Source organism: Nesoenas mayeri (genome assembly GCF_963082525.1).
Source record: "Nesoenas mayeri genome assembly, chromosome: 1".
Taxonomy (NCBI): domain Eukaryota; kingdom Metazoa; phylum Chordata; class Aves; order Columbiformes; family Columbidae; genus Nesoenas; species Nesoenas mayeri.
The window spans coordinates 45,590,465-45,606,025 of record NC_137541.1 but is presented as its reverse complement, the minus strand read 5'-3'; the positions used below and the strand labels follow the sequence as shown (position 1 = coordinate 45,606,025).

The window sequence follows — 15,561 nt, the reverse complement described above, 5'->3', positions numbered from 1 at the left end:
TTTCATTTATTCAAGAATAAAGATGCTAGAATTAATATTCAATGCTAATGTTTGTCTCATACTCTACTAACCAATCTTAAATTAATTATTAACTATAGATTTTTATAAGAGGAGGTAGCCAGGTGTTTAAAAACTTCTGATCATATTTTAGTGTTTAGTTAAATCAAAAAGTGAATATTTTTGATGGTAATGAATCCAAATGGGATGTGAGCTGAGAAAGAGGGTAAGTTTGGAAAGCAACCATCTGAAAATGTTATGAATCTGAAAATGTTATGAAAATGCCAATGTTGTGAGTTCTTCTTATGACACAAAACACTAGTGCTGGAGAAAAAGAGATATTAAAATGTGTTTACAAGGACAATTAATTTCACACAGTATTAGACTGCGACATGCGTGCTATTGTTTTTAAGGCTCTCTTCTAAGCTATTTCTGTCACAGAAAGATTTTTTTTTTGATTGATCAACTAACTACTTCTGGAAGAAGTCTTTTGATTTTTACAGAACACTTTAAACTGTTTTCTCACTCTGCACCAAATCCTTGAGAGGTAGTTTGACGCCACACACGAGGCAGAACTTGGGCACCTTATTCAATATGTGTTTTGACTTTCATTGCTCTGTTTTGCAGCAGGGAGATCAGTATCAAACCATAAACTGAAATGAAATTAGCTTGCTCCTAGCCAAATTTGATTCATTTGCTGGTTCATGGCCTTCTATCTTAGTGTGCAGGCCCTATAAAATATTAAGGAGCTCTTCCCGTTGATATTATCAACGGGAAGAGCCACATCCCATCTATATTACATTGGTATCAGTTTTGTTCTGGATACAGTAAAAACCGTGTCAGAAATCACCCTGAAGAGACATGCTAGTAGCTTACGTGGCTTCAGTCAGCAGCTGGTTTTAAAAATTAAGTAAAAGCCCTTTCTATATAACAAGAGAAAAATATTCATTTATCCTGTTTGTATTAAAATAGAAAGAGAATAAAGGCTTTGATCAGACTCTGGTCACATCTCCAGCATTCATGAGGGAAGCCAGATCTACAGCCTCAAGTCCCTGATTTGGAAAGGTACTCTACTGAAATGCTTGAAGTCAATGAAATTACTTGTATACTTAATATTAAGCATTAAGCTTCCAAGCCTGCTAGTAACTTAGTAGAAGCTCTGGAGAATCAAGCTTCTTTAGAGCTGTGTTAGTATCTTAGACCTGATCTTGAGGTATTTGAGGGAATAAGAGAATTTTGATTTGCATTTTCATCCTTGGTGTTTCTATAATGACTAAACTACCATCTATTCTCTTTCCTTTTTGAGGCAATAGAAAAATTACTAACATGGGTTCAAACTATTACTTAAAACTGAATTGCTATTAATTCTGTTACTACAACTAGCTTGATTCAGAGAACTACTGAAAAGTGTTTCATACAGTAAAATTAACTGGCTACATCTGCATCGCATTTGACATAAAAATGGCTTCCTTTCATGTGTTTTTCATAGTTCTAGTTCCATTTATGCTATTACAGTGTTAAAAATTTTTCAAAAGTTAAATAAATGCACCGGAATTATCAGTAAGTATTTCCTAATGAGGTATACTGACAATTTTCTTAAAGAAAAAAACCCAAACACCTGAAACTGAATTGTGTTTTAAAGTGTCACGCAGAACAAATAATAGTGTGTAAACAAAAGGTATTTCAAAGAATGGCATATATTTCAATGCCACCTGCACTAAAAAAACCCTGGGTTTTCTTGGTACGGCAAAATTCCAGTTAAAACATAATATTTAAATATACAAGAGTTTAAAATTTTGGGAGAGGGGTGCATATATTCATTTAACGTTCTTTGAACAATAGTTTATACAGTGTTTCATACTGCATACAGAACTCATTTGCCACAAAGTTTTGAAACAAATATGATATTTCTTCTTTTCCCTGTATACCAGAAATGTATTTTCTACTCTGCTTTAAATTACTACTGGAAACATAAAATATATGCTGCAATGATTTGAAGATAACTCATTTAGTCTCTTTGGCATTTGTAGTACTGTAAAAACTCTAGTGTCTTATCTCTGTAATTGCAAAGTCTGTTTTAAAATATCTTTCCTTTTTTTTTTTAAATAATTGAACTGTACTTTCCAATTGATTCTATGATACAGAATTTGTTGTACTGTTTTAATGTACTGGTAAGCAAGATTTCAACTGCCTTTCAAGGAAAGGAGCAGCAATATTATGTAACTTCTCATAAAGGAGTTTACATAGCCAACAAAGATGCTAAACCTTTGAAATTCCTATTCTGATCTGTTCTTGCTAAATTGCAAACTGAGGATCATCAACTCAAGACCTATACACATGAGGAACTGTACAACTGCAACAGATTTTTTTGTTTGTTTTTTTTAAAAAAGCACAAACTTGAGGAATATGTTGACCAACCACCTGCCATTGTGAAGACATGGGCACTTAGGACCTCAATGCAGACCTCACAAATAATTCTGACCATTAAAGTAAACATTGGAATTTAATAAATAACACATTTTGTAGCAACACAGAAATACATACAATTCTTTAGAAAAATATTACCTCACACTAAAAATGCAACTGCTCCTAATCCTGACAAATATACAATGTTGTGTAGATTGAGACGGCAGGATTCCATTTCTTTGAACAGCCGCTGTACTCTCTTTCACCACCATCCTTGGACATATTCTTTTAGACTTGCAGACACGATACTGACACTGCTATAAGATGGTGCCTTCTTGAAAAGCTTCTATCCACCTATTAGAAAATTAAACTCTGTTAGGAAGTTGCTGGTAAAAGTACAAATCACACTGCTCACTATCTACAAATTCACAGAAGAAGTAACATCGTACTTCCATTACCAGTTGGTCTGTTAGTGCAAATGCCAGAAATCTATCCAACCATACAAAGCTTGCTAGAGAGGTATTAGGTATCCGTGCAAGGCCAGATAATAGAAACTTTTTTCCATACTTCTTCCATCCTGAAGTTACATGTGTAAAGAACAAGTGAAGCTGGGGAATCAAATGCTCAAAAAGTAGAAGATGCCAAGGTTCTGCCAACTTTAATAACGTGACAGCATACCTTTTTTTAAGGAAAAAAATACAATATTCTCTTCACTGTAAACATGACCTGTGATGAATCAGGACACTACAATAACTGAGGCAGCCACCTGCATAACCCAAACCCATGGCTTTTGCAGCCGGAATAGGGGGCTTGGTGAACAATGAGCCAACAGTGTGTCCTGGCAGCCAAGAGGGCCGCCAATGTCCTGGGGTGCATCAAGCACAGCATTGCCAGCTGGGCCAGAGGGTGATTGTCGCCCTCTGCTCTGCACTGGTGCGGCCTCACCTGGAGCACTGGGTGCAGTTCTGGGCGCCACAGGATAAAAAGGATATAAAGCTACTGGAGAGTGTCCGGAAGAGGGCTGTGAAGTAGGGGAAGGTTTTGAGGAAAAGTGGTATGAGGAGCGGCTAAAGTCACTCGGTTTGTTCTGCCTGGAGAAGAGAAGACTGAGGGGAGACCTTGTCATGGTCTACAGCTTCCTCACAAGGGGAAGAGGAGGGGCAGGCACCAGACTCTTCTCTTTAGCGACCAGTGCCAGAACACAAGGGAATGGCAGGAAGATGTGCCAGGGGAGGTTTAGGTTGGACATTAGGAAAAGGTTCTTCACCCAGAGGGCAGTGGAGCACTGGAACAGGCTCCCTGGGGAGATGTCACAGCCCCAAGCCTGACAGTGTTCAAGAAGAGACTGGACAACACCCTCAGACACATGGTGTGAACTGTGGGGTTGTCACATGCAGGGACAGGAGTTGGACTTAGTTATCCCTGTGGGTCCCTTCCAACTCAGGATATTCTATGATTCTATGACTAGTGGGGCTGAAGGAAAGAAGGCACAGGGCATGTGGGATGGGGTGCAGGAACGGTGCTGTTGCATGATGACATGACTCCTCCTGTATTCACACACGCAACGTGTGCTACTACTGAATCACATTTTAACAGACAGCCTCACATTGTACCCGTGAAAATACAAGTATATGTAAAGGGGGGGCAAAGTCCCAAACAGCTGATCCAAGGTGTCTGAAACTGGAAATTCAAAGTTAATATTCAAATACCTTTACTCCCTATAGCTGTGGTTTCTGCTTCTATTTGGCTGTGAGGGTGATAAATATCCTCACCTTCTCAAAGATGCTGCAGAGATTAATGTTTCTGAAGCACTCTGATGCTACACTGACAAATACAGTAAAAAGAATGAATAATTCTGTGTTCCTAGTGAGTGCTGAACTGTGTGCGTGTAAAGTTAAGGGCCCACATGCTAATGATTTCTTTTTTCTCCCAAGTAAAAATCTTACAATAACTCAATAAGACAAAGATTGTAAAATTATCTTTATCATGGAAATTCAACTCTGTTTTAGTATTCACAGGGTATCTGAGTTACAAATGTTGTCTCTTCCTTGCCCTGAGTGTTTAGCTTAGTAACTGTGTGCAGGTTCCTTGAATTCAAGCTTTTGGTATGAACATATTCAGCATGTGTAAATGCCTGTCTGCACACACAACTCAAACTTCTATCCCTTACTTTTTAGGGCTTACTGGATTTCCCATAGCCATATATTAATTAAAAATAACTAAAATGGAATACAAATACAGCAAATTCATAAGCAGCTTAAGCATTTAACATAGTACTGGACTAACAAATTTAAGAGATCATAAAAAGTAAACATCTGATAAATTTCATTACTGTACTTGCACAAATATATCTGAAATATTCGGCCCTAACAGGAGAAAGTAGTGTCCACTGATGCATACAGGTCAACAGCATGTTCTTTGTTTTTTCTTTTTATGCTATCAAAGCAGCATTTATTTGGAAGTTCAGCATAAATCTCCTAAGGATATTAAATACGTGGAGAAAGCTTGCAATTTAAAGTCATTCATGTTATTCCTAGCCTCAGGAAAACAGAGTATGTCCAGTTTCACGTTTTCCTACTGATGACAATAGCCATTGTCTGAATAGGAAAACAAAGCTATTGAATGCCTTGGATTTTTTTTTTTTTTAATATGTAACACAAAGGAGGGACACAGTAAAAACAAGAGAATATTATCTTAATTAACAATGAAACCTTTGTGTGCATCTGCAAGACAAAATACCCCCAAAATCAAATGAGAACTTCCATATTTTGTGTGTAGAGAAATGTCATTAAGCACATTCTCAGCTGTTCTAAATTTTCAGTAGCCCTGGGTACTTTGTTTTTGTTTAGAATATCTCTATTTGCACAAACTATACCTGCAGCCATTTGTATGCTTAAGTATTACTAATGGACTAGTTAGCATATAAAATATATTTTATTAATGTAAAATTCACTTGGGAAAACTGCAGTGAAACCAGTCAGATAAGCTAGGCATATAGGCAAGATAAATGTATGGCTTCTGTGGTAATTTCTGTAATAGTTTTCTCCATGATTCTCATAGTAAATATTTTCTACTGATTAACAATCAAGGGCATTGGTTATTTTATATAAAATGCACACAATACATAAATTGATAAATACGACTTCAGACTCAGACACATCAGCAGGACATGAAATGAAACAGCTTGTGTGAGCGTTCTTTGAATTCAGGCTTTTGGTCTGAATGTATCAAGCATGTCTATGTGCTTGTGCACATCTGCACACACACCTCAAACTTACGCCCTTTACTTTTTGGGATTTGCTTTATAGTCACTGCCATAGAGGCATTAAAAATAACTAAACCTTACATCTGGAGGAAAAGGAACACAACTATCAGTAATTAACTCTTAAAATACATTTTCTGGCTTTCTCTAAAGGTAACATTCCATTTTGAGTTGAGCAGATGAGAGATAGAGGAATGAGCTAGGAAAAAGAAAGATTTCTTGTTTTATTTTGGATTTTTCCATTCTCCTGCATGCTTTCTTTTGCAGAAGACAGACTGCTGCTCCATTTAAAGGATTTTAGAAGTCCTAATGAAACCAGGACCTTGTGTTTAAGTAATTAAAAAGTTTTATTTACATATTATATAATAGGCATATTTTGTACATATGCTTAATCTATGACTATTAATATTCATGACTTCTGAAACATTTTATAGAAATAAGTAACAAAGTAATTTAAATAGTTTCTTACTTTTGAGCTGAATGGGGATCATCTGCTTTGAATATGTAAAATAAAGTGTTTTTGTGCAGTAAATGGAACACTCTGGACTCTGAGTTTTCATCTTTGACTTCACTGACTGTGAATCCCAGTAAAGGCTGGCTCTCTAATGCTGCCACATCCTATTTTATGGGGAAAAAAAAAGCAAACAAGGCAAAATTAGAGCTTGTAAGACATACTAAGCAATGCATTTATACTCTACTCATGCACCATACCATTGCAACAGATTATACAACTTGTTACAAATAGTCATGCACAAAATGCCCCTATTTTTAGTCTCCATGCACGAATCAAAGAACAGGAAATAACAAAACCTCGCAGACTTCAACATTGCTGTTCCTCTTTCTATTGTCCTAATAACATCTACCTTGTCTTTCACTGTATAGTCTCTTGTCTAGGAAAAAGTGGCAGGAGAAACTCGACCTTTTTACCTTCTCTTCATCTAACTTCAAAACCTGGCTAAAAAGGCAACCTTTTCCCTTCCTCGTTCATCTCAATTACTTCCCTTTTTTATCCTCTTGTATTTTCATTAATAAATACAACGCACAGCATTTTAGGAAGGAAAAAAAAAAAAAGAAAATAAAAGGAAGTATCTTGATTCTCTGCAACTTCCAAAATATTGTTTTGTAACTAGGCAGGGTCCTGCCATGCTTCTGAATAGAAAAAATAAACAAAGAATGTACATGAACACTGACATACCAGACAAAGACTTCGGTAATTGCCTCTACATTAGAAACAAGAGTATCTGATGAAAACAGCATTTCTTGGTATTGGAAAACGGTCAAGCAAGGCTTAGCAATCTGTTTTACTATCTAAAGTCTTTATAGCACTAATAAGTGTTTTTTTACCACTAATCTTTATATCACTTGGAACAAATATAAGTATTTTAAATGAGGTTTCCTGGCTAAGGCCACACTGGAGCAACCATCATAACCTTCCCTTGAGATTCTTCAAGCAATGTCTCATCATGATGAAAAATAGCTTAAAGAAAATAGGAAAGAGTTAAATTTGTGATTACGAGCTGCAAACTGAAGCTACTCTGGAAGGATAATATCTCAGAGGAAGCCAAGCAAAAGAAAATAAGGTGACCATCACAGGCTAATATGGCTTTCTTTACAGTTACCAAAGTCTCCTTTGCCACTGCCAGAAGAGATACCATGCTCTAAAATATTATACCTATCTTTGCAAAAGTAATTGTTTTGTACATAATTACTGAAGATATTTTTAGAACTAGGGGTTTGTGGTTTTTTGTTTGTTTGTTTTTGCTTTATTTTTACTATTGCCAATGCTATGGTGGGAATAACATCACATTCTGGGCGTAATTAAGAAGTGGTAAAATAAAGGTTGGCACTACAGCAGGAACAACCCAGCAACAAATCTGAGCACAAACCAAGAAATAGCTAGAGACTGGGGATGGTGTGGGGGTGAAGGAGGCTGAACTCTTCACACAGTCAGGATAGCTTGGGCCTTGCCATTTTTTAAGAAAGTGAGGGATGGCAGTACCTTTGAACAGATGCTTTGGATATTTTGCTCTTGAAATCTATTAGCAAACTATAACATGTAATAAAAAAAGCAAGCCCCAAGTTCTTCCACTGCTACAAGACATCCACATATATTGCAAAACACTGTAAGATGCAATAAAACTACATCCTCAGCACACACTGGGATGTGCAGAGCTTATATATATTGTTTAGAGATTATTCCACACTGCAATAGGACTACGCATTCTAAATAACAAAGCAAATGCCATTAGACAAGATGCATTTCTTATTTTCTACAGCAGCGCTGTATATTAAAGAATAACTCCAGGCTGACAGTTTGAGGAGAAGTCAAGAGGTTTAGTTTTCTCATCTTCCAAGCATTAAAAATACCTTACGAAACTGCAGAACAACACACTGCAAGATGCTTTTACAATGTTGGCTTTGCCACTAGTCCAGTGCGATGCATCTAAAGAGACCCCCACGTATTCAACTGACTCAGGACATACCTACAACTGTGCAATGGTGTGCAGTGCAGAGATACTCAAAGCTAGGTCTGGAATCAGAAACAGCATAGCTCTATCAGCATATTAGGGTACCAAGCTCACCGGGCCTTTTCAAAATATTACATCGTAATCTGATCCGTTACTGTAAGGTGATCTAATTTTATAGCTTGTTTCTAGATCATAAAAATAAACAATCTAATTATAAATCCAGCATTATCATTGGATTTTTGATTTCTAATATGTAGGCTCTTACCTCACTAGCAGCATATGTGTATAGCACCTTATTTTTTATAACAAACCACAGGTGTTTCCATGGTTTCTTACTGCCCTTAGATCTGTGTAGGTAGCCACTCATCGTAGAGTCTTCTGTATTTGCTGAAACCTGAAGTGAAAAAAACCCCGACACCTAAGAGTTATGCATCTGTCCAGGTTTTTGCAACACAGCTTTTTTAGAACAGATCTCCAGAAACTTGTCCTGTCAAAGACTCAGTGTCTTACCTGATCTCGAGTTAATGTTGCTAATTAACTCAGATGACTGAAAGAAAAATGATTTTGTCTGTCACCATCTACCTGGTCTGGAAGAGATGTTACTGCAGACACTAAGGGTTGGAACTTAAATTGGATGCAACAGGACAAGAGAGGGCCGAAACACTGAGGACCACGTACAGCTGCAGAACACACATTCCTATATAAGAAGGAAAATTACTTCCTCCCATTCCCAAGACCTCCAGTGTAGGTAGGCAGAGTTTAGCTCTACCTTTCCTAATCATGAGCCAAGAGCTGAGCTGCTGTATCAGTCTCCTGATTGACTGTTGGTGCAGAGGTAAACCATAATTTCTTGAAACACACGGAAACAAGAAAGAAATTACAATTCTGGCTATCTCTCTGAATCACAGTCTCAGAGGTATTTATACAGTTGACATTCAGCTTCATAGTTTAGGTCCCTGCCTCTATAAAACTAGGGCCCAAAGCACTGTTACAGGTGAATTTCAACTTTTGATTCTACAGAAGATGGCTAAAATATGGAATGTTTTTTCATTGTTAATATTGATTGTATAAGAGCAACAAATAATTACTTTTGACCAATAAAGCACTTACTTCTTTGAGGGCTGCAGGAATTTTTTTCTGCTTTCTTCCAGAGGGAATACTGTGTAATACTGTAGACAAGGCACTTGATGGAGATTTATGGTTGACTGGGGATCCGCTCTTAGGAGTGCACTGGTTATCTAAAATGCATGGGATGAATATATTGCTTTCATGTCACAGGTGACTAAACACAGGCCTTCTTGGACTTATTTTCTAAGAAGCAGCCAATACCTTTATTCTGATTACAGTACTTCAGATTAACACATTAAATTCAGTGTTGAATTAACTTGTCAGTATTATCATCATCACCATGAGTTAGAATCTCCCAAATCATTTACAACTAAATGGATTGGTCTAGTTTGTTTTCAAAGCCTGTTTTTTTGATGTTGAATTACATTTGCCCATACATAGAGTGAAAATTCAACTCTTTTAAAACCACACCAGGTTTTAAGAGCATTCCTGTCTGTGCTTTACCTCTGTTCCACAACTCTGTCCTTTAATTCTCTATATCTGTTTATGCCCTCAGCTTTTTTCAGTATGGATGCTGTAGGGGTCCTCTTCAGCATCATGCCAACACACACGCTGGAGATTCCCACTTCCAGAGAACATGGTGTCTTTCTCCACTGCCGCAGGCAGTTCCACCATCTCTCTTGGAAGACTTCTGCAACACTTCACTCCTTTAAAACACCCTTTTCTAGCAACATCTACCACTGCTTTACAGCCCAGCCTGCAAACAGTACTTCAGCAAGTCTACTTCTAGAGTTGTCCCTGAACATGAAATAATGAGTAGAGCAGGTGAGTAATTGGGTTGCCAGCTGTACTGCACCTGCTCCGCAGCTCCTTTCCCAGCTACAAGCACCTGCAGTTGCCTGCAGCACAGCAGCCTCTAGTGACCAAGGTAGAGACCTGCAGGTGGTCCAGGCAATCCACCTTCCCCACCATCTCAGGCTTCCATCACCACTTCAAGGGCTGTCAATGCTGCTTTCCATATGCCCATGAGCAATGTCACCCACAGTCATAGCTTGATTATTTCACCGGGGCATCATAAATTTCCTGATACCCTAGAGAGCTTGAGTCAAACCAGAGCCTCTGCTGGAGGGAAGGGTGGCAACCTCAGTCTCTGCTTTTGGCTTGTTGGTGTATTTTATACTGGAGTATTTAGACAGAATTCAGAGCAAGTCTTGTGAGCTGGGACTGGAATCCCACCTCACTGGGAGGTGCCTCCATTGATATGACATTTGTTTCTGCATAAAGATATGAAGGTACTTCAAAGAGATGAATTTCAGTTCTCTCAAGATGAAAAGGAAACTAACCCTGGGCCTCCTCTCTAAGCAAATGTTATTACTACCAGGCTATCTAAACCTTGCTTTCCAGCAGGCATCAACAGTACCATGTTCTCTGAAAGTGTTTCAATGAAAACAGCTCTAGCTGTGGTGTTTTACATTGAAATCCATGTTGCCATTGTGCAGTAGGCAACAGTGAGGGCTTTGCCTGCAGAACTGAGGTGCAGATATGCCAACTTCTTCAATTCGAGATGAGCCAAGGCTGGAGGTTGAGGAGACTCAGCTTCAGCAAGATGAAGGCCTGTGTCTTTACAGAGCCCCAGAACTATCTCAGCAACTTAGTTGGCAAAAATGAAGTTTACAGCCATACGAGTTACAGAGAGTAAGATACACAGGAAGCCACTGGGAGGTCGCGATAAGCTGCAAGGACTTTAATAAACATTTGTACCCCGTGATTAATGAAAAGTGATGTAACACTAGCTACCTCAAATAGAAAGCAGCATAAGCTACATGTCATTACCGCAGGGCAAATACATGCATGTTTTGGGAAAGAACAGCCAATGTATTGCAAACTCACTTCCTAGCTGACTCCACAAAAACTTTTTCGGGCTCTTACAACCTCAGATGCCAATTGCTTTTTGGGCACTAGGCGAATCAGGCACTTGGACCCAGCAGTAAAGACAAGGCACAAACACATTATACTATGTTAATGAGGGCCACAAAAATAAGGCAGACAGTTTGTGAAGATTTTCTTTACCTTGTTTCTGTAGCTCCCTGAAGCAATGATCACATACTCTTGCTGGCTGGTTTTTCATATAGTCTAAACCATGTTTATTTGATGAACAAGCTTGACAGACAATCTGGAAACAGATAAAGGCATTATTGTACGTGATGTACACCTGTAAATCACCAAATGCTCAAAGATGTTCACTTAAGCACTGTTAAGTCTGTAACAGAACCTGAAACAGGCACAATTTTACATAGAAAATGGTTTTAAGATCTTGGTTTTTCCCTGTGCGCTTACATCCAACATTATGCTTTTTCCTCCTCTACTGATAAAAATTTAAATATAAAAAAAATCACTGAATTACACAAGTCAATAAGCCAACATTAACAATCCATGAAAAGCAGAATAAGCCTACTGTGTTACTGAACTGTTTAAATCATAAGATTTTAAATAAATAACTAAAAATAGTCATTGCTCTCTTGAGAATTTCTCCATAACACAGATGTCTCAACTACATTGAATTCTGTACTCTCACTTGATTAAAACAAGAAAAACAAAGGTTTATTAGATATACCTAAGTGTTAAATACAAAATAAGATTGGTACTGACTTTTAAAAAGTTCATTATTTATCTTACAAAAATTAGTACAGAAGGTATTTTATCTCATTTCAGCTAACATTCTTTGTTTGTACTATGTAAGTGCAGATGCAGAAGACAACCATATATAGTACTCCACAACGCAAAATAAGAACCATGTAACAAGTTAAAAAGTTGAACACTGTCATAACACCTCACTCTAAAAAAACCCCTACCAAACAACCCCAACATATTGATTTTAATCCATATAATTGTGTCATAGTACAATGCTCCCTTAAAAGAGTAGTTGTGGTACGATCAGGCTCCATCTGTACTTGTCACACAAGGAACCTGAGTGACTAATTAACGGAAACAGTAACCACAAAATTGCCCAACCTTTCCGCATGCCCTGCAGTGATGCCTTCTCCATGTCAACGTGAATTCGCTGGTACAGATCATGCACATGGTGGCTCTAGTGTCCGGGATCCAGATTGGAGCCTTTGATCCCAGCGGACTATCCTCTTCCTGCTTCTCTGCATCTGCCTGAGGGAACATCGGCAGAACACCATTACATTCAGTGGTAAGAAATATGGTTAATAGTTATCAGTGATAACAGGATAAACTATTTATGTTGAAAAGCCTTCTCTGATAAATTGTCATGGTCTTAAATGTTATCTGCTATTTCATCAGTGACCATTCTAATGCAAGCCTGATGACAGAGCTGCATTTAATTAGTTCAAAAGGGCTGTGTGACTTTCAAGCTTTAACAGACTATTTACATAATAAACTGCTATTTTAAAAAAATATTTTCATTTCATCTTTCTGTTTGGAATCTTAAAGAGAAAACTGAGAAAGCTGTTTTGGGGTGTTTTCTTAAGAAAATAATTTTTAATTTATGAAGTAGATAACATTATTAAATATCATTCTCTTCTATCATCTGCTCACATATTATTTACCACTCCATTTTATTATTCATCATGGAATGCCTCTTTTTTCTCTAAACACCTCCAAAGAAACTTTATATTCAGAAAGGGAGCAAACCAACAATAATGGTGTGATATACCTCTTCAAGACTTTTGCTAGGATTAAATGTGATTCTCTTTTTTGTATATTCTTCAATTGACTTGGAGATAGCTTCTAACCACTCGTCTCTTTCTGTAGCAGAACTGTTGGAATTAAAAAAAAAAAAAAAAAACAACATTTAAAACTAAGAAGCAAGCGTTAATTAGAATTCCATTAGTTTTATTACGCATTGACTTAACTCTCTTGCAATTTTAGGCCATCTCCGGTTCCTACTGAAACTGGCATTTTTTAACTGCCCACAAAGTTTCAGTTATTTGTGTTGATTAATACTAAAAAAGATTTGTCTGTTGTTACAATGTGGATTCCCTCCCTGCCTTTCCTCCTTCCAAAATAATGTGTGATTGTTTCAAGGTTGGTATGTCATTGCTTCCCCCTTCTCCCTGGCCCCTTGAATAGCTTGAGTAACACTGGTGTAAATGGTGCTCCCAGAACAAAGACACGGTCCCTCCCTCTCATAAGGGACTCCGAAATTTCAGCAAGCCTTTTTTTCCTCCCTCCCTCCTTGCTGTTTCAGGGTCTGGTTTGTTATACCCAAACCTGTGAAACCCCCAGCTTTTGTCAGAAAAAACACACTGTTTCTTCCCCAGCTTTGTGCTCCTGACTGCTCCTAACAGATCATGCTGCTTTGGAATAATTCTTTTTTTCCCCAAAAACTTTCCATTGGATTAGCTAACCCAAAGAAATAAGCTTACTGTATTACCTTCCCGTAATATAAATACATACTGCTGCTACGAAGGGCAGCCTATATACTCCCTCTCAGCCACATAGGTCTTATTTTCGCCCTTGTGCCAGAACATGTATGGCTATGCAGTGAGCGTAAGTGCTGTACTGGAAAACAAATCACAGAATCATTTTGGTTGGAAGAGACCCTCAAGATCATTGAGTCAAACCATCGACTTGCCCTTCCCTTGGATCAATTTACCACCTGGGTTCATCACACATGAACAACTTCTTGTGCCAGCACCATGGATGGTGCTTCGAGGAAGGAAGAAGCAGTTTTGCGGCAGAGGAACAGCCAGACTGCTCGCTTAAGACATCATGCCAGCTTAAACAGGGCTTCTAAAATTTAAATCACCATCTACTACCAACCTTCTTTTCTATTCCCCACTTCTTAAATAGTATCAAATAAATTTATTTAAACCAAGGAATTGAACATGATGAATATGTAAAAAGCCAAGTTATGGAAGAGGAAAGCAATGATTTACCCAAGTTAGGCGTGCAACACCCATTACTTTTTAAAGGCTTTTCTGGTTGAATTTGGAAGCTTTAAGCATCTTTGAACCTTTAAAGAAACTACTTTGAGCTGGGGCTTTGAACTAGGTGAAATGGAGTGTCACATAGAATCAGAAAGGACAAATCTGGTAAGGTAAACAGAGGGGAAGCCTGTCAGGCATGCAGAAAAAGAAAGGATCTAGCTAGCGCACACAGCAAAAAATACGGAACAAAATGAGAGGAAATAAGACGAGCAAAGGCAAAGCAATGTATTATTGTCTGTTCCAACATCTCACACTCTGAGTGGAACATTTTGTTCAGTTTATTTACCTTTGCTTCCTCATCCGGAAAGAACAACTGGTCTGCATTAGCTACATAACATTCATAACTCTAATCAACTTCTTTGGCGTTTTCAAAATCTGGCTACACTTACTTGGGTTCCTAAAACTGTATTAAATAATTACATTTCAAGTTGTCCCCGTTTTTGGAGAATAAGCTGCTTGCACAATGAGCTACATGGCTCACACCCTAATATTTCGCTAGGGAGCCTGCACTTGGTTCATTTGCTAGCGCTGGCCATCCGGATTGTTTACAATCCTTCAAAATTTAAGAGCAAAGGCGGTGCCACTGGCAACTGAATTGATGTAATGGTTTGCTGCAGCAAAACAGGCAGTGTTTCTTCTGCTGTCACTCCCAGCCCTCCCCCACAGCTGCACAGCCCCACCGCTTCCCTCCCTGCAGGAGCAGTGTTTGTTGCATCCTTCCAAAAGTAATTTTGTTTACTGAAATTGCAGGGGTTTAAATTTGTTTGGTAAAATTCCAGGGTTTTCTTAGAGTTTTCAATAAATTAAAAAAATAATAATTTTTAAAGATTTAATGAAACAGTAGAAAACTAAACAGACTGCAGAGAGTCCCCGCAATTGTTAGTACTGGCAGACGTGTGTGCTGGGGGCACCCGTTGCAGCTGCCCAATGGAGCTGAGCAGCTCGGTGGTCCCAGGAGGGCTCACAGATCGTACCCCTCTTGTCTCCAGGACCAGAGTCTCAGGGCACTTCTCCCAGCTCAGCTCATCTTGCATGAGCCATCCCCCTGTGTTAGGGGAGGCAATGCAGTCACGTCTGCCTGGGGTAGCTCTTCGCTTGCCCTACAGAGGGGTACATGGCCAGCTGGCCCCAAACCGTCAAGCTGGCACGGCTGTTGTTTTCAGGACCAAAGCTTTATTTACTTCTGTACAGTGCTGTATCATGCAGATGTGCTCACTTGTTTCTCCGATTAAGGCATTTCTAGTACAATACTGCATTGTACCACATAAACCAATACACATTCCTACAGATATCCCAGGAAAACTGTAACTTCAACCCAAACTACATAAAGCAGAACACTAATGCCATCAGTAAAACTAAAGCTGAACTGACAAAGAGTCTTTTCCAGGCATTAATCTATACACCT

The 15,561-nt window shown here is 38.4% G+C and overlaps 1 protein-coding gene across 1 annotated transcript in view; it reads right to left on the bottom strand.

Moving 5' to 3' along the window:
- Positions 1-2,720: 2,720 nt before the first annotated feature.
- Positions 2,721-15,561, bottom strand: part of FGD6 (FYVE, RhoGEF and PH domain containing 6) — a gene marked incomplete at both ends in the record, with an annotated part of 69,015 nt that continues 56,174 nt past the window's right edge. Inside the window, 7 exons of the mRNA XM_080363773.1 lie at positions 2,721-2,757; positions 6,135-6,283; positions 8,399-8,527; positions 9,244-9,371; positions 11,272-11,374; positions 12,214-12,360; positions 12,881-12,983. Of these exons, the coding sequence (XP_080219899.1) occupies positions 2,721-2,757; positions 6,135-6,283; positions 8,399-8,527; positions 9,244-9,371; positions 11,272-11,374; positions 12,214-12,360; positions 12,881-12,983 (796 nt within the window). The remainder of the gene's footprint in view (positions 2,758-6,134; positions 6,284-8,398; positions 8,528-9,243; positions 9,372-11,271; positions 11,375-12,213; positions 12,361-12,880; positions 12,984-15,561) is intronic.